Source organism: Kogia breviceps, chromosome X (assembly GCF_026419965.1).
Source record: "Kogia breviceps isolate mKogBre1 chromosome X, mKogBre1 haplotype 1, whole genome shotgun sequence".
Classification (NCBI taxonomy): Eukaryota; Metazoa; Chordata; class Mammalia; order Artiodactyla; family Physeteridae; genus Kogia; species Kogia breviceps.
Window position 1 is genome coordinate 88,792,690 of NC_081330.1, and position 22,152 is coordinate 88,814,841.

The 22,152-nt window shown below is 40.6% G+C and overlaps 1 protein-coding gene across 5 annotated transcripts in view; it reads left to right on the forward strand.

Annotated features, from left to right (window-relative positions):
* PHF8 (PHD finger protein 8) overlaps nucleotides 1–19,320 on the forward strand; it is a 99,973-nt gene extending 80,653 nt beyond the window's left edge. For all 5 annotated transcript variants that reach the window (XM_067023087.1, XM_059049745.2, XM_059049747.2 and 2 more), the window contains 3 exons: nucleotides 10,735–10,844; nucleotides 17,703–18,039; nucleotides 18,970–19,320. In XM_067023087.1, the coding sequence (XP_066879188.1) occupies nucleotides 10,735–10,844; nucleotides 17,703–18,039; nucleotides 18,970–19,058 (536 nt within the window). In that variant the 3' untranslated portion in view covers nucleotides 19,059–19,320. The remainder of the gene's footprint in view (nucleotides 1–10,734; nucleotides 10,845–17,702; nucleotides 18,040–18,969) is intronic.
* Nucleotides 19,321–22,152: the final 2,832 nt, after the last annotated feature.

The window sequence follows — 22,152 nt, forward strand, 5'->3', positions numbered from 1 at the left end:
TTTTTTCCTCTTTCTACATAAAAAATATGAATATTTCTATATCAAAAGGTGATCTTATCCATTGTTTCCCTATTCAGAGAGCAGATAATTAACACTGCTGTATTTTTAACATAAATGTATGCACATATGCATGTGTATTTCTCTAAAAAGAAAGCTAATAACTTTTATCACATTTTCAAAGTAGATTCTTAACCCAAAAAATATTGATTGAGTCATTCTACTAAAGATTTTCCCATTAAAATCAGGAATAAGACAAATAAATATACCCATCATCACTGCTGTTATTTAGCATTGCTCTAGAAGTTCTAGACAGCATAGTTAGGAATGAAGAAGAAATAAGAACTGTAATTATTAGAAATTAAGAGTCCAAATTATCATGATATGAAGCACCCTAAGGGTGGGAATCCTGATTATTTTTGTCCATCATTGTATCTGTAGCAACTTGCAGAGTGCCTGACACATGGGAGTTGTTTAATAAGTATTTGACAATTGAAAGAAATGATATGATCGTTTAATTAGAAAATATAAGGGAATCAACTAAAAAACTGTTAAAACTAATATGAGAATTCAATAAATTGGGTAATCACTGGATACAAACCACATATTTAAGAATCAAGAATTGCCATATATCAGTAATAACCATAATACACTGAGGGGGAAAAGATCCTATTGACAATAACAACAATTATATAAAATACCCAAGAATAATCTTAAGATATGTGTGAAACCTACGTGAAGAAAACTTCAAAACATTACTGAGGAACATAAAAGAAGGCCTGAATAAATAGAGGCATGTGCCTGATTACAAAGACTGATTTTCCTAAAGGGTCATTTAATTAATGTATATGCTTAACACTATCCTAAATCAAAATCCTAATGGAATTTTGTAGGGAACTCATTCCAAAATTAATTTAAAAGAGTAAGCAAGTATGATGAAAAAGAACTTAGCCTTTTTTTTTTTTTACATTTTTACTATATTTGCTTCATCCTTTTTTTTTTTCAAGGCATCTTAAGGGAAATTTCAGACATCATGACATTTCTGTTTCCTTGCTGATCTTCTATCTAATTGTCCTATCCATTAGAGAAAGTAGGGTATAGAAGTCTCCAACTAGTTGTTGAATTATCTGTTTCTCCCTTCAATTCAGTTTTTGCTTCATGTATTTTGGGCCTCTGTTAGGTGAATATATGTTTATAGTTCTCATATCTTCTTGATAGACTGACCCTTTTATCATTATAAAATGTCCTTTGTTTCTAATAACATTTTTTGTCTTAGTTAAGTCTATTTTATCTGATATTGGTATAGTCTTGAATCTGAAGTGTATTAGAGACAGCATATAGTAAGATCATGATTTTTATCCCTTCTGCCAATCTCTGCCTTTTAATTGGAGAATTTAATTCATTTGTACTCAGTGTAATAACTGACAAAGTAGGGTTTATATTGTCAGTTTTTCTGTTTGTTTTCTCTATGTCTCATTTCTCTTTTGGTTCTCAGTTCTTCCATTACTGCCTTCTTTTGTGTTTAAAAGCTATTTTCTAGTGTTCCATTTTAATTTTTTTCTTTTCCATATGTATTTGAGTTACTTTCTTAGTGATTGTTCTAGGGGTTAACATTAATATCTTAATTTATACCATTTGAATTCAGATTAATATCAACTTAACTTCAATAGTATACAAAGTCATTGTTCCTATATATTTCCATTCCTTTTAACCTTTATGTTATTACTGTCACAAATTACATCTTTAAAATGTGTGCCCATGAGCATAGAGTTATAATTATTATGCAGCTGTCTTTTTAATTAGGAGGAAAAAAATGATGTACAATAAAAAAAATGTTTATACTTCATTTTATATTTACCTATATAGTTACCTTTACTAGTGCTTTTCATTCATGTGGATTTGACTTTACTGTATAGTGTCCTTTCATTTTAACCTGAAGAGCTGCCTTTAGTATTTCTTATAGGGCAGGCGTACTAGCAGTGAACTCTCTGGGTTTTTTGTTTGTTTGTTTGTTTTTTGTGGCAATCCTGCAAGTAGCTGGTCTATTGGTGCCATTTTTCCAACAGCATTTGCTAACTTACTGTCTGTGTCACATTTGTGGTTTTAAATTTTTGAATTTTATTTTATTTTTTTATACAGCAGGTTCTTATTAGTCATCAATTTCATACATATCAGTGTATACATGTCAATCCCAATCGCCCAATTCATCACACCACTACCCCCACCCCCTGCCACTTTCCCAGCTTGGTGTCTATAGGATGTTCTCTACATCTGTGTCACAATTTCTGCCCTGCATACCGGTTCATCTGTACCATTTATCTACGTTCCACATATATGCGTTAATATAGGATATTTGTTTTACTCTTTCTCACTTACTTTGCTCTGTATGACAGTCTCTAGATCCATCCACGTCTCAGTTTTTCACCATTGAGAATGCTGTTTGCTGTGGGTTTGTCATATATGGCCTTTATTACATTGAGGTAGGTTCCCTCTATGTCCACTTTCTGGAGAGTTTTTATCATAAATCGGTGTTGAATTTTGTCAAAAGCTTTTTCTTCATCTACTGAGATGATCATATGGTTTTCATTCTTCAATTTGTTAATATGGTGTATCACATAGATTGATTTGCATATATTGAAGAATCGTTGAATCCCTGGGATAAATCCCACTTGATCATGGTGTATGATCCTTTTAATGTATTGTTGGATTCTGTTTGGTAGTATTTTGTTGAGGATTTTTGCATCTATATTCATGAGTGATATTGGTCTGTAATTTTCTTTTTTTGTAGTATCTTTGTCTGGTTTTGGTATCAGCATGATGGTGGCCTCCTAGAATGAGTTTGGGTGTGTTCCTTCCTCTGCAAATTTCTGGAAGAGTTTGAGAAGGATGGATGTTAGCTCTTTTCTAAATGTTTGATAAAATTCACCTGTGAAGGCATCTGGTCTTGGACTTTTGTTTGTTTGAAGATTTTTTATCACAGTTTCAATTTCATTACTTGTGATTGGTCTGTTCATATTTTCTGTTTCTTCCTGGTTCAGTCTTGGACGGTTATACCTTTCTAAGAATTTGTCCATTTCTTCTAGGTTGTCCATTTTATCGGCATAGAGTTGCTTGTAGTAGCCTCTTAGGATGCTTTGTATTTCTGCGGTGTTTGTTGTAACTTCTCCTTTTTCATTTCTAATTTTATTGATTTGAGTCCTCTCCATCTTGATGAGTCTGGCCAATGGTTTATTAATTTTGTTTCTCTTCTCAAAGAACCAGCTTTTACTTTTATTCACCATTGCTGTTATTTTCTTTGTTTCTATTTCATTTATGTCTGCCCTGATCTCTGTGATTTCTTTCTTTCTGCTAACTTTGGGTTTTGTTTGTTCTCCTTTCTCTGGTTCCTTCAGGTTTAAGGTTAGATTGTTTTTTTGAGATTTTTCTTGTTTCTTGAGGTAGGCTTGTATAGCTATAAACTTCCCTCTTAGAACTGCTTTTGCTGCATCCCATAGGTTTTGGATTGTCGTGTTTTCATTGTCATTTGTCTCTAGGTATTTTTTTATTTCCTCTTTGATTTCTCCAGTGATCTCTTGGTTATTTAGTAACCTATTGTTTAGCCTCCATGTGTTTGTGTTTTTTACGGTTTTTTCCCTGTAATTGATTTCTTATCTCATAACATTGTGGTCAGAAAAGATGCTTGATATGATTTCAGTTTTCTTAAATTTACTGAGGCTTGATTTGTGACCAAGATATGTTCTATCCTGGAGAATGTTCAGTGTGCACTTGAGAAGAAAGTGTAATCTGATGGTTTTGGATGGAATGTCCTATAAATATCAATTAAATCTATCTGATCTGTTGTGTCATTTAAAGCTTCTGTTTCCGTATTTATTTTCATTTTGGATTATCTGTCCATTGGCGTAAATGAGGTGTTAAATTCCCCCACTCTTATTGTGTTACTGTCGATTTCCTCTTTTATAGCTGTTAGCAGTTGCGTTATGTATTGAAGTGCCCCTATTTTGGGTGCATATATATTTATAATTGTTATATCTTCTTTTTGGATTGATCCCCTGAGCATTATGTAGTGTCCTTCGTGGTCTCTTATAATATTCTTTATTTTAACGTCCATTTTATCTGACATGAGTATTGCTACTCCAGCTTTGTTTTGATTTCCATTTGCATGGAATATCTTTTTCTGCCCCCCCACTTTCAGTCTAAATGTGTCCCTAGGTCTGAAGTGGGTCTCTTGTAGACAGCATATAGCTGGGTCTTGTTTTTGTATCCATTCAGCAAGCCTCTGTCTTTTGGTTGGAGCATTTAATCCATTCACGTTTAAGGTAGTTATCGATATGTATGTTCCTATGACCATTTTCTTAATTGTTTTGGGTTTGTTTTTGTAGGTCCTTTTCTTCTCTTGTGTTTCCCACTTAGAGAAGTTCCTTTAGCATTTGTTGTAGAGCTGTTTTGGTGGTGCTGTATTCTCTTAGCTTTTGCTTGTCTGTAAAGCTTTTGATTTCTCCAATGAATCTGAATGAGATCCTTGCCAGGTAGGGTAGTGTTGGTTGTAGGTTCTTCCCTTTCATCACTTTATCATGCCACTCCCTTCTGACTTGTAGAGTTTCTGCTGAGAAATCAGCTGTTAACCTTATGGGAGTTCCCTTGTATGTTATTTGTCGTTTTTCCCTTGCTGCTTTTAACAATTTTTCTTTGTCTTTAATTTTTGCCAGTTTGATTACTATGTGTCTCAGCATGTTTCTTCTTGGGTTTATCCTGTATGGGACTCGCTGCACCTCTTAGACTTGGGTGGCTATTTCCTTTCCCATGTTAGGGAAGTTTTCGACTATAATCTCTTTAAATATGTTCTCTGGTCCTTTCTCTCTCTCTTCTCCTTCTGGGACCCCTATAAATGTGAATGTTGTTTCGTTTAATGTTGTCCCAGAGGTCTCTTAGTCTTTCTTCATTTCTTTTCATTCTTTTTTCTTTATTCTGTTCTCCAACAGTGAATTCTACCATTCTGTCTTCCAGGTCATTTATCTGTTCTTCTGCCTCAGTTATTCTGCTATTGATTCCTTCTAGTGTAGTTTTCATTTCAGTTATTGTATTGTTCATTTCTGTTTTTTCTTTAATTCTTCTAGGTCTTTGTTAAACATTTCTTGCATCTTCTCGATCTTTGCCTGCATTCTTTTTCCGAGGTCCTGGATCATCTTCACTATCATTATTCTGAATTCTTTTTCTGGAAGGTTGCCTATCTCCACTTCATTTGGTTGTTTTCTGTGGTTTTATCTTGTTCCTTCATCTGGTACATAGCCCTCTGCCTTTTCATCTTGTCTATCTTTCTGTGAATGTGGTTTTTGTTCCACAGGCTACAGGGTTGTAGTTCTTCTTGCTTCTGCTGTCTGCCCTTCTCTGGGTTTTTTTACTCTTTTTTTTTAGAATGGTCATTTATTATTATTTTAAACAAATTCTTGGCCACACTGAGCAGCATGCAGAGCTTCCCCAATCAGGGATCGAACCCACACCCCTGCCGTGGAAGCATGGAGTCTTCCACGCTTTCCAGTGGACTACCAGGGAAGTCCTGTTTTTGTTTATTTATGAATATCCTGATTTATCCTTTTTTGAAGGATAGTTATGCTGGATGTAGAATTCTTGGTTGACAGTGATTTTCTTTCAGCACTTTGAATATGTCATCCTATTGCTTTTTATCCTCCATCTTTCTGATGATCAGTAAACTGTCGATCTTTTATGTTATGAGTCACTTCTGTTTTGCTGACTTCAGGATACTCTCTTTGTCTTTGGTTTTGGTTATCATATGTAGTCTCTGAGTTTATCTGACATATAGTTTGTTGAACTTCTTGGATATGTAGATTAATTTTTTAATCAAATTTGGAAAAGTTTCAGCCATTATTTCTTCAAATAGTCTTTCCACCCCTTTATCTCTTTCCTTTTGGGCCTCCCATATGCATATGTTGGCAAATTTGGTCCATCCCACAGGTCCCTTTGGCTCTGCTCATTTTCCTCATTCTTTTTTCTTTCTGTTCGTTAGACTGGATAATCTCAATTGACCTTTCTTGAAGGTCACTAAGTCTTCCTTCTGCCTACTCAAATCTGGTGTTGAAACACTTTAGTGAAATTTTCATTTCTGTTACTTTTCAACTCTAAACTATCTATTTGATTCCTTTTTATGGTTGCTATCTGTTTATTGCAACCATAAATATTCTTTATTTGGTGAAACATCATTCTCATACTCTCATTTAGTTCTTTAGACATGATCTCCCTTAGCTCTTTGAACATGTTTGAAATAGGTGGTATAAAGTCCTTGTCTAGTAGGTCCAACTTTGTTCAAGTAGTCAGGGAGAGTTTTTATCCATTACTTTTTTCCTCTGTGTGGGTACCCTTTCCTGTTTCTTTGCATATCTTCTAATTTTTTTGAAAACTGAATATTTAAAATAATGTGGCAACTCTGGAAATCAGATACTCCCTACTTCACTCCCCAGGGTTTGTTTTGTTGTTATTTGTTTATTTACAGAATTTGTTCAGAAAAGTCACTAAAGTAGAAGTTTCTACTCAGTTGGCTTAGTGGTCAGCTAATGATTGGACAGAGATTTCCTTAAATGCTTAGAACCAGTAAATCTCCCAGTGCTTGACAAGGGGCTCTATGTGCATGTTGGGACATACCTTCAGCATTCAGGCAGGCAATTTACAACTGTGCCTTAGCCTTCACTTCCTGCTTTGCAGAGCCTCAAAATCAGCCAGAGGTGAGTGCCTGGGATTTCTCAAGTCTTTCCTGATCATGCACACAGCCCCTATGCATGCATATGGTCTTTTAGATTCCCAGAGATATGTGAGAACTTTTCTAATCCCCAGTGGATATCTCATTCCTCAACTTTTCCTTTTCAGCTTTTGGGTTAGTCTTGTTTGCCACAACTGTTATCCATCACCTTAAGCATCTGTGACATTAAGCACTTGCCTTTAAATATTTTTGATAAATGCTCCCCAGGGAGCACTAGGCTTTGAAAGAAAGCTCCAGCTCCTTTCTGTTCCCTACATCACTGGCAATGCAGCCTGTTATTTTTCAAGGCTACCACTGAGCTGGGGAAAAGTGAATGGGTCTAGGGCAAGTTAAAATGCCACAAAGCTCACTGCTTTTACTGAGATTCAGCTCTTTTTCTTAAATAAATGCTCTCCAGGTAGCTGTAAACCTTTGGTTAATTTCCAGAGTTCTGAAAAAGTTTATTATGACAATTTTTGCCAGTTTTTCATTGTTTTAATTCAGAAGTGATGTTTTGGAAGTCCTTAACTTTGCCTTATTTGTGGATTTCATCCATTGTGACATACTAAATATTAGTTTAGTATGCACCTCTATGAAAATGACTTTTTCTTTCATAACCATAGTTCCATTATTTGACACCTAAGTAACATTTATTTCCTAATATCATTTAATACCAAATCCTTATTCAAATTTCCCCCAATTGTACCAAAAATAGCTTTTATAATTTGCTTACTTAAACCAGGATCTATTCAAGGACTACACATTTCATTTGGTTATTATAATCTCTTAATCTCATTCATTATTTAAAATTTTTATTATGATAATTTTCAAACATCCATAAATGTAGGAGAGTACACAAACACCCATATTCTCAATACTTAGATCCTACAGTTGTAATACTTTTTCTGTATTTGCTTCATTATCTGTATCTGTCTGTCTATAGTTTTTGCTGAGCCACTTTAAAGTAATATGCAGCCACCATAACATACCATAGTATGTTATGGTGGCTGCACATTAATACTTAAGTATCTCCTAAGAATAAGAATGTCCTCCTACATAACCACACTAACTTTGTTATACTTAATAGTTAATAATTCCCTAAGATCTTCTAATAACCCATTCTATGATCGGATTTTCTCAACTGTCCCTACAAAATGTCTTACATAGTTTTTTTCCCCATAAATCCAGATCTAATCAAGGAGGTTAATTTTTTTCAGATTAAAACAACTTGCTTATGTAGGTCAGGAATTTAGAAAGGACACAATGGGGACAACTTGTCTCTACTCCATGATGTCTGGGGCCTCATCTGGGAAAATTTGAAGGCTGGATGGCCAAGAGTTTGAATCATCTGAAGTCTCATTAACTCACATGTCTGGTGCCTGGGCTGGGTGGACTCAAAGACTAGAAGTACCAAGCACAGTGCCAACATGTGACCTCTCCATGTGACTAGCTTCCTCACTGCCTGATGGCCTCAAGGCAATCAGACTTATGTGGTTGCTCAGGGCTCTAAGTGTGAGTGTTCCAGGAAGCAGTGCAGAAACTAAAGTTGCCTTTTCTGACCTAGTCTCAGAAGTCATGCAGTGTCACTTGTGTCACATTCTATAGGCTACAGATGAGCCTGCTTAGGTTCAACAGGAGGGAACATAGACCCCACCTATTAATAGGGAAAATGTCAAAGAATTTGGGGCCATGTTTGTTTTTTTTTTTTAATTTATTTATTTTTGGCTGTGTTGGGTCTTCATTTCTGTGCGAGGACTTTCTCTAGTTGTGGCGAGTGAGGGCCACTCTTCATCGCGGTGCACAGGCCTCTCACTATTGTGGCCTCTCTTGTTGCGGAGCACAAGCTCCAGACATGCAGGCTCAGTAGTTGTGGCTCACGGGCCTAGTTGCTCCACGGCATGTGGGATCTTCCCAGACCAGGGCTTGAACCTGTGTCCCCTGCATTGGCAGGCAGATTCTCAACCACTGCGCCACCAGGGAAGCCCTGGGGCCATGTTTTAAAGCCACCACACACACAAAACTATGGAGAACGATATAAAATATACCCAAGAATCCATGACTGAAAATTGTGCATTAACATTTTTGCTAGATTTGCTTCAGATCATTTTTTAAACAAGTAAAATATCAATATCACCTTTAAAGAAAGGACTTCAACCTCCTGAATTGCCTGTTCTAGAATCTGCATACTGCTTATACAGAAAGTCTCCTTTATAGTAATAACAATAGCTAACCAACCAAGGAATCTTTAAATCTAGGTCAGATACCACCACCACCTCTTTTTTTCCTATGACATTGACTTTTTTCATTAAAGAGTGAAATCCCATACACTCACCAATGAGAATCAACAGTTGTAAAGATTTTGCCATATTTGATTCATCTATAACTTTCTTCTTTTTTAAAAAACTGTCTAAAGCAAATCCCAGATAGTGTCATTCCCTCCCCACCCCACCATGTACTTCAGTATGCATCTCTAAAGTATACATTTTCTCATGTAATCACTGTCCTGTCATCATACATAACAAAATTAATAATAATTTGATAATTCCTTGATGTTATCTAATACTAAGTCCATAATCAAATTTCCTTAATTGTCTAACAAAAGGCATTTTCATAGTGGATTTGTTTAAATCAGGATCTGAACAGGGTCCATATGGCATGTGGCTATCACGTTTTTTGAATATCTCTTAATCTAGAGAAATCCCTTCTTTTTTTGTTTGATGCTGTTGATTTGTTATAAAAACTAGTATAATTGTCCTTTAGCACATCCCACCTTCTAGATTTGTTTGTTTGCTTCTTTGTGACATTGTGTTTTTAAAGAAACCAGGCTAGTTATCTTATAGGATGACTGTTTGCCCTCAGTGTCATTTAACTTCTTTCTTCTTTTTTTAATCTCTGTGTTTCCTAAAAACTGGAAGTAATATGAACTGCTTACTTGATGTTAGGTCTTGGCAAAACTACTTCCCAGGTAATGCTATAGATTTCCTATTGAATTGCATTAGGAGTTACATGAAGTTGGCCATCTTTCTGTTACTGACAATTAAGGGGGTGATCTCCTGATCTCATCATTGTAAGGTTAGTTGTTTTTTTTTTTCTCAAGACTAGCAAGTCATCTGTGAGATAATACTTTGGTACTGTGTGAATATCCAATTCCCTAGAATCAGTTATTTCATTAGGGCTTACAAACCTGTGATTTTCTAATTTTGTCATTCCTTTTACATTTATTAACTGGCATTCATCTGTAAAGAACAGCTTTCCCTCATTATCTGGGGCTGTTTGGTTATCCTGAAATACACTTCCTATGTAAAATGTGGGATGAGGAACTATTTTTTGATTCAAGATTGTTAAGGCATTATATAAAAAGGTTATACAAGAAGATGATCTTCTTTAGGAACTCATAGCCTGGTTATTAGATAGAATAACACACATCAGCATTAGGGAATGAGACAGGATAGTATGTGCTATGTATTAAGTGACTTGTACATAAGTTCAGGGGAGGGGAGGGGTCCATGTGATCCAAAGAGGTCCTAGACGTTTTACATAGAAGATTGATTTCAGCTTACTTTTGAATAATGGGCAGGTTTTAAAGAGGTGGACAAAAGGGAAGAGGGTACTTCAGGCAGTGTAGATGGTGAGGATGAAGGCACAAGGGGAGAGGATGAGCTGTACATGTTCTGGAGGTGTAATAAGGAAGTCATTCTGTCTGGAGAAGCTACGGATATGGGAGTGGAAATAAGGTTGGGGAGGTAGGTAGGGAGCAGAACATGGACAACTTTACATGCCAATTCAGGGAAATTAACTTTTATCCTTTAATCAGTGTGTGCTTTGTGTACCTTGGGCATTTGTGAATTAGCTTTTTACCCAATGGGTAGCAAGATCTGGCTTTGTAAAAAGCTAGAAGCAGGAAAACCAATGACACCACCTTTGGGGGCTCAGAGGTAGGGAATATGATTGTCATTCAGATAAATGTCTTCATCCTGTTCCCTCTGCAGCCCGTGTGACCCCAACTCTACCGAAGCAGGACCGTCCTGTGCGTGAGGGGACCCGGGTAGCTTCCATTGAGACAGGCTTGGCTGCAGCAGCTGCAAAGTTGGCCCAGCAGGTAAGTGCTGACACTCAGGCAATGGCCCTGCCACTGATCCCAGTTTGACTTGGAGCCTCAAAACTCAGACCTCCAGGCTGACAGGATCCCACTGTTGTATCTTTGGGAAGTGGGTAACTTGGGATCTTTATCCATTGCAGTATCCCAGCTCCCTCCTATATCCTACATATACCAACTCAGTGACAAGCTACTTCCACAGGGCACACTGTTGAAATGATTTAGGATGAAAGAAAATAGGGGGCCAGAGAAAAGCCCTTTAAGATATCACTTGCCATTCTGGGTGTGTAAAAACCTCTCAGATGTGAAGGACGAAGTCTGTCGTTGGGTGAAAGCTCTTGTCTTCAGATGAAGCTCCAAGGAGGTGACTCAGTTGAGTACAATCAGTTTCTCAGTCTCTCATCAGTATCGGAATTTGTTTTTTGCGGGGAGAGGCTTTTCTTGTCCTCTGTACCAAATACTTTGCCTGATCTTCACCCCATGCTTCCCAAGAAAACTTCACCCACTAATTTTTGTCCAAGAATCAAGTTGACTTCCTAGCATGTTATAGTTTTCAAAGTTCTTTTTTTAAACATCTTTATTGGAGTATAACTGTTTTACACTGGTGTGTTAGTTTCTGCTTTACAACAAAGTGAATCAGTTATACATATACATATGTTCCCATATCTCTTCCCTCTTGTGTCTCCCTCCCTCACACCCTCCCTATCCCACGCCTCTACGTGGTCACAAACCACCTAGCTGATTTCCCTGTTCCATGCAGCTGCTTCCCACTAGCTGTCCACCCTACGTTTCGTAGTGTATATATGTCCATGCCACTCTCTCACTTTGTCACAGCTTACCCTTCCCCCTCCCCATGTCCTCAAGTCCATGCTCTAGTAGATCTGTGTTTTATGCCCGTCCTACCCCTAGTCTCTTCATGACATTTTTTTTCTTAGATTCCATATATATGTGTTAGCATATGGTATTTGTTTTTCTCCTTCTGACTTATTTCACTCTGTATGACAAACTCCAGGTCTATCCACCTCATTACAAATAACTCAGTTTCATTTCATTTTATGGCTGAGTAACATTCCATTGTATATATGTGCCACATCTTCTTTATCCATTCATCTGTTGGTGGACACTTATGTTGCTTCCATGTCCTGACTATTGTAAATAGAGCTGCAATGAACATTTTGGTACATGACTCTTTTTGAATTATGGTTTTCTCAGGGTATATGCCCATTAGTGGGATTGCTGGGTCATATGGTAGTTCTATTTGTAGTTTTTTAAGGAACTTTCATACTGTTCTCCATAGTGGCTGTATCAATTTACATTCCCACCAGCAGTGCAAGAGGTGCATAAATATTTACAATTGTTATATCTTCTTCATGGATCGATCCCCTGATCATTATGTAGTGTCCTTCTTTGTCTCTTGTAATAATTTTTATTTTAAAGTCTATTTTGTCTGATATGCAAATTGCTACTCCAGCTTTCTTCTGATTTCCATTTGCATGGAATATCTTTTTCCATCCCCTTACTTTCAGTCTGTATGTGTTCCTAGGTCTGAAGTGGGTCTCTTGTAGACAGCATATATATGGGTCTTGTTTTTGTATCCATTCAGCCTGTCTGTGTCTTTTGGTGGGAGCATTTAGTCCATTTACATTGAAGGTAATTATCGATATGTATGTTCCTATTACCATTTACTTAATTGTTTCGGGTTTGTTATTGTAAGTCTCTTCCTTCTCTTGTGTTTATTGCCTAGAAAAGTCCCTTTAGCAGTTGTTGTAAAGCTGGTTTGGTGGTGCTGAACTCTCTCAGCTTTTGCTTGTCTGTAAAGGTTTTAATTTCTCCATCAAACCTGAATGAGATCCTTGCTGGGTAGAGTAATCTTGGTTGTAGGTTTTTCTCCTTCATGACTTTAAATATGTCCTGCCACTCCTTTGTGGCTTGCAGAGTTTCTGCTGAAAGTTCAGCTGTTAACCTTATGGGGATTCCCTTGTATTTTATTTGTTGTTTTTCCCTTGCTGCTTTTAATATGTTTTCTTTGTATTTAATTTTTGATAGTTTGATTAATATGTGTTTTGGCATGTTTCTCCTTGGATTTATCCTGTATGGGACTCTCTGTGCTTCCTGGACTTGATTGACTATTTTCTTTCCCATATTAGGGAAATTTTCAACTATAATCTCTTCAAATATTTTCTCAGTCCCTTTCTTTTTCTCTTCTTCTTCTGGGACCCGTATAATTCGAATGTTGGTGCGTTTAATGTTGTCCCAGAGGTCTCTGAGACTGTCCTCAGTTCTTTTCCTTCTTTTTTCTTTATTCTGCTCTGCAGTCGTTATTTCCACTATTTTATCTTCCAGGTCACTTGTCCGTTCTTCTGCCTCAGTTATTCTGCTATTCATCCCATCTAGAGTATTTTTAATTTCATTTATTGTGTTGCTCATCGTTGCTTGCTTCCTCTTTAATTCTTCTAGGTCCTTGTTAAATGTTTCTTGCATTTTGTGTATTCTATTACCAGGATTTTGGATCATCTTTACTATCATTATTCTGAATTCTTTTTCAGGTAGACTGCCTATTTCCTCTTCATTTGTTAGGTCTGGTGGGTTTTTGACCTTGCTCCTTCATCTGCTGTGTGTTTTTCTGTCTTTTCATTTTGCTTACTGTGTTTGGGGTCTCCTTTTTGCAGGCTGCAGGTTCGTTGTTCCTGTTGTTTTTGGTGTCTGTCCCCAGTGGCTAAGGTTGGTTCAGTGTGTTGAGTAGGTTTCCTGGTTGTGGGAACTAGTGCCTGTGTTCTGGTGGATGAGGCTGGATCTTGTTTTTCTGGTGGACAGGTCCATGTCTGGTGGTGTGTTTTGGGATGTCAGTAGCCTTATTATGATTTTAGGCAGCCTCTCTGCTAATGGATGGGGCTGTAGTCCTGTCTTGCTATTTGTTGGGCATAGGATGTCCAGCACTGTAGGTTGCTGGTTGTTGAGTGAAGCTGGGTCTTGGTGTTGAGATGGAGATCTCCAGGAGTTTTTTGCCATTTGATATTACTTGGAGCTTGGAGGTCTCTTGTGGACCAGTGTCCTGAAGTTGGTTCTTCCACCTCAGAGACACAGCCCTGATGCCTGGCTGGAGCACCAAGAGCCTTTAATCCACACGGCTCTGGGACAGGTGGTAGTTTTGCAACGTGGTCATGGTTGGGCTCTCACAGAAACTGGGAAATATGGGTGTTACCTTCCTTGATGATTATATTTCAAAGGTATGGTTCCTAGGTCCTCTCTCCAGTGAGATGTGTGTCAAGGGCATCAGGTGGGACTTTGGGTAACCAGTTGTTTTCACTGAGCTGAGGGAAACGTCAAGGCTGTCTTAATAAATGATTAGCTGTGTTTCTGCAGTTTTGCACCAACAAACTCAAATTATGAGCTTCCAATCTCATGTTTCTTCATGCAGAGAGCTGCTGCACACTTTACACACCTTTTTTTGTTTACTTTCTTACTTATGAGCCAGCCACACCTCAAAGTTCTTAAATGTGCTTGGCAACCCTGGGAGCAGTTGGAAGTGAATCTTGTGGTTCTCTCCTTATCAGTATCCCCTTAGATCCTCATGCCACATCCTATAGCTTACAGCATTTATTAAACATGTGCTTTATGTTAGGTGCTTCAATGTACAATGTCTCATATAATCTGCTCAATAACCCTTTTCAATAGGTAATATTTTCATCATTTTACAGGTGAAGAAAATGAGGCTCTCTTTAAGTGACTAGTCCAGGATAATACAGCCAGTAAATGGAGGAGGCAAGATTCAAACTCATATGCTCTAACTTCAGATTTCATGTTACTTGCTATTTAAATAAAGTGAAATAGTTAAATGTTTATATAATTCAGTAATTACATCCTATTTAAATAAAATTTAATATGTTTTTCATATGATGTTCTGTGGAGTTCCAGAGTTTAGAAATGTTTTGGAGGCTATTGATGGAAGCCAGCAGAGACCAACCAGGCCAGGTGGCCATTCTTTGCCCAGAACTTTTCTCTATTATGTATATCTTAGTGCCATGTAAATGTAATTTGGAAAAAAAAAAAAGGAAGTTTGACTGCTTTAAATGAACAAATTAATTAAAGATGTGAAAACTACTCTTAGTGCCTTCTGTGGAGCTCACTTCTGGTTGAGTTGATCAGGGATGACATCAAAGAAGAGATTTTTAAATTGGGAAGGGTTTTTCAGGCTAAGCTTTTGGAGGGGAAAGGGAGGCATTCCAGGAGAAGGGGATTCCTTGGTAAGCACACAAGACCCTGTTGATTTGCCCTCTGGTTACCTCTCCTCCCTGACCTTGTGTCAACCCTTCATGCATGCCCTTTTTTTGTGTGTGGTGCACAGGCGTCTCACTGCTGTGGCCTCTCCCATTGCGGAGCACAGGCTCCGGACACGCAAGCTCAGCGGCCATGGCCCATGGGCCCAGCTGCTCCGCAGCATGCGGTATCCTCCCGGACTGGGGCACGAACCCGTGTCCCCTGCATCGGCAGGCAGACTCTCAACCACTGTGCAACCCGGGAAGCCCCATGCATGCCCTTTACACCAGCCATACTATTGCGTTACTGTACTCATTGTTCATTCAGTGTATCAGACTGTCTCATGCCTCTGTGCCTTTGCACAAACTGTTCCCTCTGCCCATTGGGAATCGTGCCCTCTCAGATGCCTTTACCTAACACCCCTTCACACCATACACCACCAGTTTATTTCAGTGGCCTTCTGTGCTTCCATAGCATTCTCATGGTACTTACAATCATAAGTGTACTTTTCTGTGTTCCTTATTAAACTGTAAGGGCCTCAAGGGTGAAGACATATCTAATTTAACTTGGTATCCCTACTATGCTAAGCATGTGTTTAGTCATTGTTGGTTGAGTGAATGAATGAATGAGTAAAATAATGAACAGATCTTTTTGGATTGGAGGCTTCTTGTTGGGGAATGGAGTAAGATAAATAGAGGTTAAAAAATGAATTCTGGAGCCAGCCTGCCTGAGTTCAAATCTTCTCCCTCCCACTTGAGCAAGTTACTTAATTTCTCTGTGCCTCAGTTTTCTCGTAGACTCTGTCTGAGGATTAGATGAGGTAATATATGTAAAAGCTCTGAGAACAGCACTTGCCACATGGTAAGTACTATAGACACATTAGCTTTCCATCATTATCACTACAGGTTGGCTAGGTATAAGTGGCCAGACGATGGATGACTATAAATGTCAGGCCAGGGAGTCTGAACTTGGGTGGGGACTTGCTGATGGCCTTTTGAGATAAGGTGAAAGTGGCCCTGTTATAAGGTAGTCTAGTCTTCTGTGGGGGGATCTGGATCAAGTATATGAAAAGGAGATTGGCAGCAAAGGTAGAAAATTTTAAACTATGTGATCTAGGTATGAAGAGATAATTTCTGGATTCAGATGAGAGAAATGGGGGCAGAAATGCAGTTCTTGGTATGGATGGAGTAACAAGCATTTTGGCTGAGAAAAGAGACACTGAAGACAGATGGCTTGGGTCTGAATCTCAGCTTGGCCACTTACTATTCCTATAACCTTAGGAAAGTGACTTAACCTCTCTGTGCCAGTTTCTTCTCATAAAAATGGAATTATAATTCTTTTTTTCCACATGCTTCATAGGAGTATTAAATGAGTTAAATTATAGAACAGTGCCTGGCATATATTACTAATATTATTATTCTCATCCCACAAAAATTCCTAAGGTAGTCACAGCCTGTCAGATCTTCCAAAGGCAGGAGTAGTCCTGTGTTGCCAAGAGAAGGCAAAGAAATGTAATCACTGAGTTGGTCTCTGTGGCTGTGTAGCATTTCAGAAGGCATTTCAGAAGGTGAAGTCGTTCACATGCTCTCAGCACCACCTTTCCAGGTTCTCAGGCGTCCAGGTGCCCACTATAAAGGTACCCACTACACAGTGGATAGTATATTCATAGAGCAATGGATGGATGAAATCCAAGATATTGTGAGGAGTGACACAACTCCTTATTCATCCCTCCCATCCAAAACTGAGATTTTAAGATCCAGTGACCTGGAAGACTGTCCTCTATTAAAAGAAAAGACCAGCAAGAAGAAGAGAAACCATTGTAAGAGATGAAGATAGAATAATAGTTTCCCATTTGTTGAGTACCTACTATGTGCTATGTGTTTTATGTCATTATTTAATCTTTCCAGCAACCCTGAAAATCATCTATTGTTTTGCCCATTTTACAGATGAGGCAATTGAATTTCAGAAGGGTTAGTAACTTGACCAAGGTCATCCAACTTAGGGAGCACAAGCCTAGATTTGAACCCAAGTTTATCTCTTTCCAAAGCTGCTACTCTTTCACTCGCAGATGTCCCATTTTGAGAATTGTGCAGGGTGGCTGTTCAGATAGACCTAGTTGAATCCTGAACCCAACCAACTGTTCAGCTGTGAGGCTTTGGGCTCAAGTTACTTAATATCCCTGTGCCTCAGTTTTCTCATCTGTAAACTGAGGGATTTTCCTTCTCAGGGCTGTTCCAAGGAGTAAATGAGGTCAAGCATATAAAGTGCCTCAGCTGCTGGTGTAAATTTAGCTATTATTATTAGTCATGTCCGTGGTTCACCTCATAAGTGGCAATTCTAGGACCAAAACCCAAGTCTCTGAACTCATATACCCTTCTGTTGCCACTGTACTGATTAGTAGCAGTGTTGACTTAAGAATGGATGGTACCAGAGGACCTGAGGTATTGGAAGGCCTGTGTGTTGTGTATACATATATCCAAGCTAAGCTTGGAGTAGGGGCAGGTTGCAGAACCACACTGACCACCGTCTAGATTCCCTTCTGGGAAATTTTCTTCTCTTTTCTTCACTCCTAAATTCTCCCCTCCCATTTGGCTTGTGTTTCAGGAGCTACAGAAGGCCCAAAAGAAGAAATATATCAAGAAGAAGCCTTTGTTGAAGGAGGTAGAACAGCCTCGCCCTCAAGAGCCTAATCTCAGCGTGGCAGTACCAGCCCCAACTCTGGCCACTACACCCCAACTTCTCACCTCCTCCTCGCCCCTGCCTCCCCCTGAGCCTAAACAAGAGGCCCTCTCAGGAAGTCTTGCTGACCATGAGTATACTGCTCGTCCCAATGCCTTTGGCATGACCCAGGCAAACCGCAGCACCACACCCATGGCCCCTGGTGTCTTCTTGACCCAGCGGCGCCCTTCAGTTGGCTCCCAGAGCAATCAAGCGGGACCAGGTATGACTGCCATATGGTTGTAGAACTGAGAAGGATCTTAGGGTCACTGGCTTCAAACCCTTAAGCATTCTGGTAAATGAGAACACCTGGGAGGGACACTGATGGGCAACCTAAGATACTTGGACTTGACCTCATAGGCCATGAAGAGACATTGACTGGTGTTAAGCAGAGACAAACTCAGATGTGGGTTTGGAAAGATCCTTCCAGTGGGCCAGAGTGGAGGGTGGGTTGAAGGTGGGAAGTCTAGGGAGGAGGCACATACACAAGTCCAGGCTGCAGTGAAGAGAGGCTAGGGCTCTGGGAGAGGGAATGAAGGAGGGGATAAATTGATCAAATATGGAGCAGGTCACATGGGACATGGGAGGTGATTTGATGTGGGGAAAGAGGAAGCACGGAGGGCTCAAGCCTTCCTTTTCCTCACTTTGGCTCTGAAAGCCCAGTCCCTAGAGTACGCAGCTCAAGGGTTATGAGATTGGTGCGGCATTGGGATGATGAGGATGGGGGTTTCTAATGAAACAAGGCCCTGGGAGTAGCAACTTCAGGGACACTGAGCTATAATCACTAACCAGGCACTTGTTCAATCCTGGTGGGCAGGATAAGAAAATGGAGAGACATAATCACCTTGCAGAAGTTAGGAAGGAAAATGATTGGGACCAAAGAAATCAGTGGGGAAAAGTAACCAGACAGAATAACCAGGGAGTCTGTAGCCACTGCAGGAGGTCATAGGAGGAAGAGCCAAAGCATGTGGTGTTGGATGGGAGTAGTTAAGGAGGGCCTCTTGGCCCAAGATGGTCCTGGAGCCAGGCATAAGGATGGGGAGACTGTGTGGGCAGAGGAACAGAGGAGGGGGGTGGCCCAAGGACAGTTGGTGCTGGAGCTGCTGCTGGCACCCTTGCCATATCCTTTGCTTACCTCTCCCTTCCCCCACAGGAAAGCGTCCCAAAAAGGGCCTGGCTACAGCAAAGCAGAGACTCGGCCGTATCCTGAAAATTCACAGAAATGGCAAACTGCTTCTGTGATCCCCTTTGTTTCCTGCCCCTCACCCCTTCACCCCCATTGCCTTCTCCATTGTCAATTCTCGGGGCACGCCTGGATCCTACCTGCCCCAGACAAGGTGCTGAGGCGCATTGTCCTGCTTTCTTGGAACTGACCAAAGGCACGGACTCTCCCATGGGCCCCTTCACCTACTCCCTCAACTCCCTTCCCCACTTCTACTGGAGCATCCTGCCTTCCTTTTCCATATCTCTGAGTAGCCAGTAAATGGGAGAGGTTTCCAGCTGACTAGAGCCCTCTTTTCTGCTGCCCCAATCCATTTCCCTTTCACCAGCTTTGTATGCCCTTTACTGTCATCCCCACTTAAAGCTGGAAAGCAGGACGAGGAGAGGCATGAGGAGAGCCTGGGCCCCTCGGTATTTCCCTGGTCATGAAGTGGGAGGCCCAGTGCTCAACACTTTCTGCAGCTCCAGCCCTGTCTCCAGAAACCTGCCCACCTCTGCCCATTCTCCTTTGTCCTCTTAGCCCAATGGATGTGTCCCACTCAAGACTCGTTCCTGGGAGAAGGCTCTGGCCTCTACCCCTCTTGCCAAATGCTTCATGGAAATAAAGAGGAGGGCCCAGAGTCTTCTTATTGCCCCACCGTGGGCCATTTCCAGAGTGGCCTAGAAAGGCCATGGGCTGACTTCATTCATCCTTGGGAAGAAGAGAGATTCCTGTCACTTCTCAAGGTGGGGAGAGGACCAACATCCAAGACTTTGACTGAGACTTTGTAGCCCATTGGAGGAAGCTACTTTTGGGTGGCTACAGACAAAGCCACCTCTCCCAGGGTGAGCTCCAGGGATTTGCCTAGAGTTGGAGGTCCTGCAGAACATTATTCACATAGCTTTGGCTGGGCCCCAGGAGGCAAAAACCATCTCCCAAACGCCTTGAAAGCATCTGCCACTGAAGCAGATAACCCTTGCTCTACGGCCTGATCCCTTCAGTACCACAGAGCACAGCCTGGACCTTCTGGAGAGGATGTGGCAGGACAGCTCACCCCAGGTTCTCCATCAGGAGCCTCCCTGCTTCTCTCCCCACCTTGAGGTCTTGGTCTGAAGAAGACTTCTGAACTCACATCTTCACTCCTGGACCTTTACACTCCCAGATGTCAGGTGGACACTCAAGCAGAGTGCTGATGTGGGGGGAGCCCGAGCCTAGGAGCAGAGATGCCCACCTGTAAAGGAGCAGATCATCTGAACCTCCCAACCCCTCTTCCCTTTGTGAATGTTTCTATTGTCCAGACAGTGCCCACCCCCTCCCTCACCCTCTCCCAGCTCCCTCCACCTCCACCTGTCTTTGCCTCTCTGGTGACCTGGACCGGATGGAGAATGTCTCCCTCTCTCCATTTCGGCACTACCCAAGTGGAGTGCTTCATGGTCTTCTACCCCCCCACACTTTAACTTCACCTCAGTTTTCCCAGTGCTTCTGGGGAACTTAACAGCTACCGTGCAGGCCACAGGGAATATGTGAGGCTTCCCTGGTCATCTTCGTGTCTCCAGTTTTTCTTTTCTCCACAGCCCGACATCTACTCTCCTTCCTTGGAATCAGGAGTCCCTTAGCCCCATTTCCTTTTCCTATCTTGGGGGCCCCAGGGGCCAAGCAGTCCTCCATCTATTCACACCAAAGGCAAAAAAGCCTGGCTACCTCCCCCTTAGCACATGAGGTTCCCACTCCCCTCCCCTCTGTTTCTGCCCAGCTTTGCTTTTCTTGGGTATTTCAGAGCAACAGAGGGTAGTGAGGGGAGGGAAGGAGGGCAGCCTGTGTCCCTGTGTAGGCAACTGCCTGACTAGGCCCTGACTGCTGTAACCAAGACCAGGACCCCAGCCCTTCTGCCCATTAACACCCCTCTCCCCTGATCTTTCAAAGGCAGCTAATTGCTAGCACATCCCCCCTGGTTCCAGGCCTCTTTCCCTTCTGTTTCTTAAAAGTTTTGTGGAGCTGAAACCCAACCTCCATTTGACTGGGTTTCTGTTTAATTTAGTTGGGCTCTCAGAGCTGGCTGTTTGTTGTTTTGTGCTTAAATGAAAAGCAAGTTTACCCTCAGATTTACGCTTTTCCAAAGAGGCTAGTGTGCTTTTTTTTTTTAATGTTTCAGGTTCTAAGTGAAGTGAGTTGGGGAGGGGTTGGGAGAGGTTGTAACCAAGGTTTAGAACATGATGAGAGAGTTACCTCTGGTCTCCAATCCCCAGCACAGAGCTGGGGCTTGGATAGGGGGCAGGGAGAGAGGATTTCTATTCACCTTTAATATATTTTTACAAAAAAGCAATTTAAAAACAAGCCCACCGCTTCTGTACATGTCTAAATATATTTTTAGAAGTGGGTAGGATTGTGAATTTCTGATGCAGGGCCTTTTTATAAACAGGTTAGAATAGCATCATACAGACTTCTTTGTTGGTTTTTTTTCCCTGTTTTTTTCTTACGTTGTGTTACTAATGTAATTTATATATTTTTTTTAGATCCTCCCTTTCCTATAGAGATAAAAGTGATTTATCTTGGCAATTACTTTGCTCAGCATTCTTTTTTTTTGGTGGTGGTGGGAGTGGTGGGGTGTTGGGGTCCAGGAGTACTGCCTTCTCTTTACATTTTGTCTCTCTCATCAACTCACCTCTTCCCTAGTGCACAGCCTTATGCCTGAGGTGGGGAGGGGACAGGATCCCTGCCCTCACAAGAGACACAATTCATACACCAAAAACAGTCAAAAGTATAGTGAGCAGAAAAGAAAGGGGTGCAACAATTCAAAGGGGCCTGACAAGTTTGTTGGGAAGGCTTTCCATGGCTTCCATGGGCTGTTTTTACTGGCTATACCTGTATGCTCTTTCTGTGAATGTGAAATTGTGAGGTTTTACTTTTTCTTCCCCTTCTCTCTCTCTCTCTCTCTCTGACATGTTTCTCCAAGCTGAACTTGATTACTGTGTTTAGGGCCAGTGCAAGGGTTATAATTATTAGAGCTAGCATATCATGCTCATTTCCTTGTGCCAGATACTACTCTTAGTGTTCTTATGTATATTGATTCATTTCATCGTCACCAATATCCTCATGCTACTGATGAGGAAACAGGCAAAGGAAACTTCTGGCATC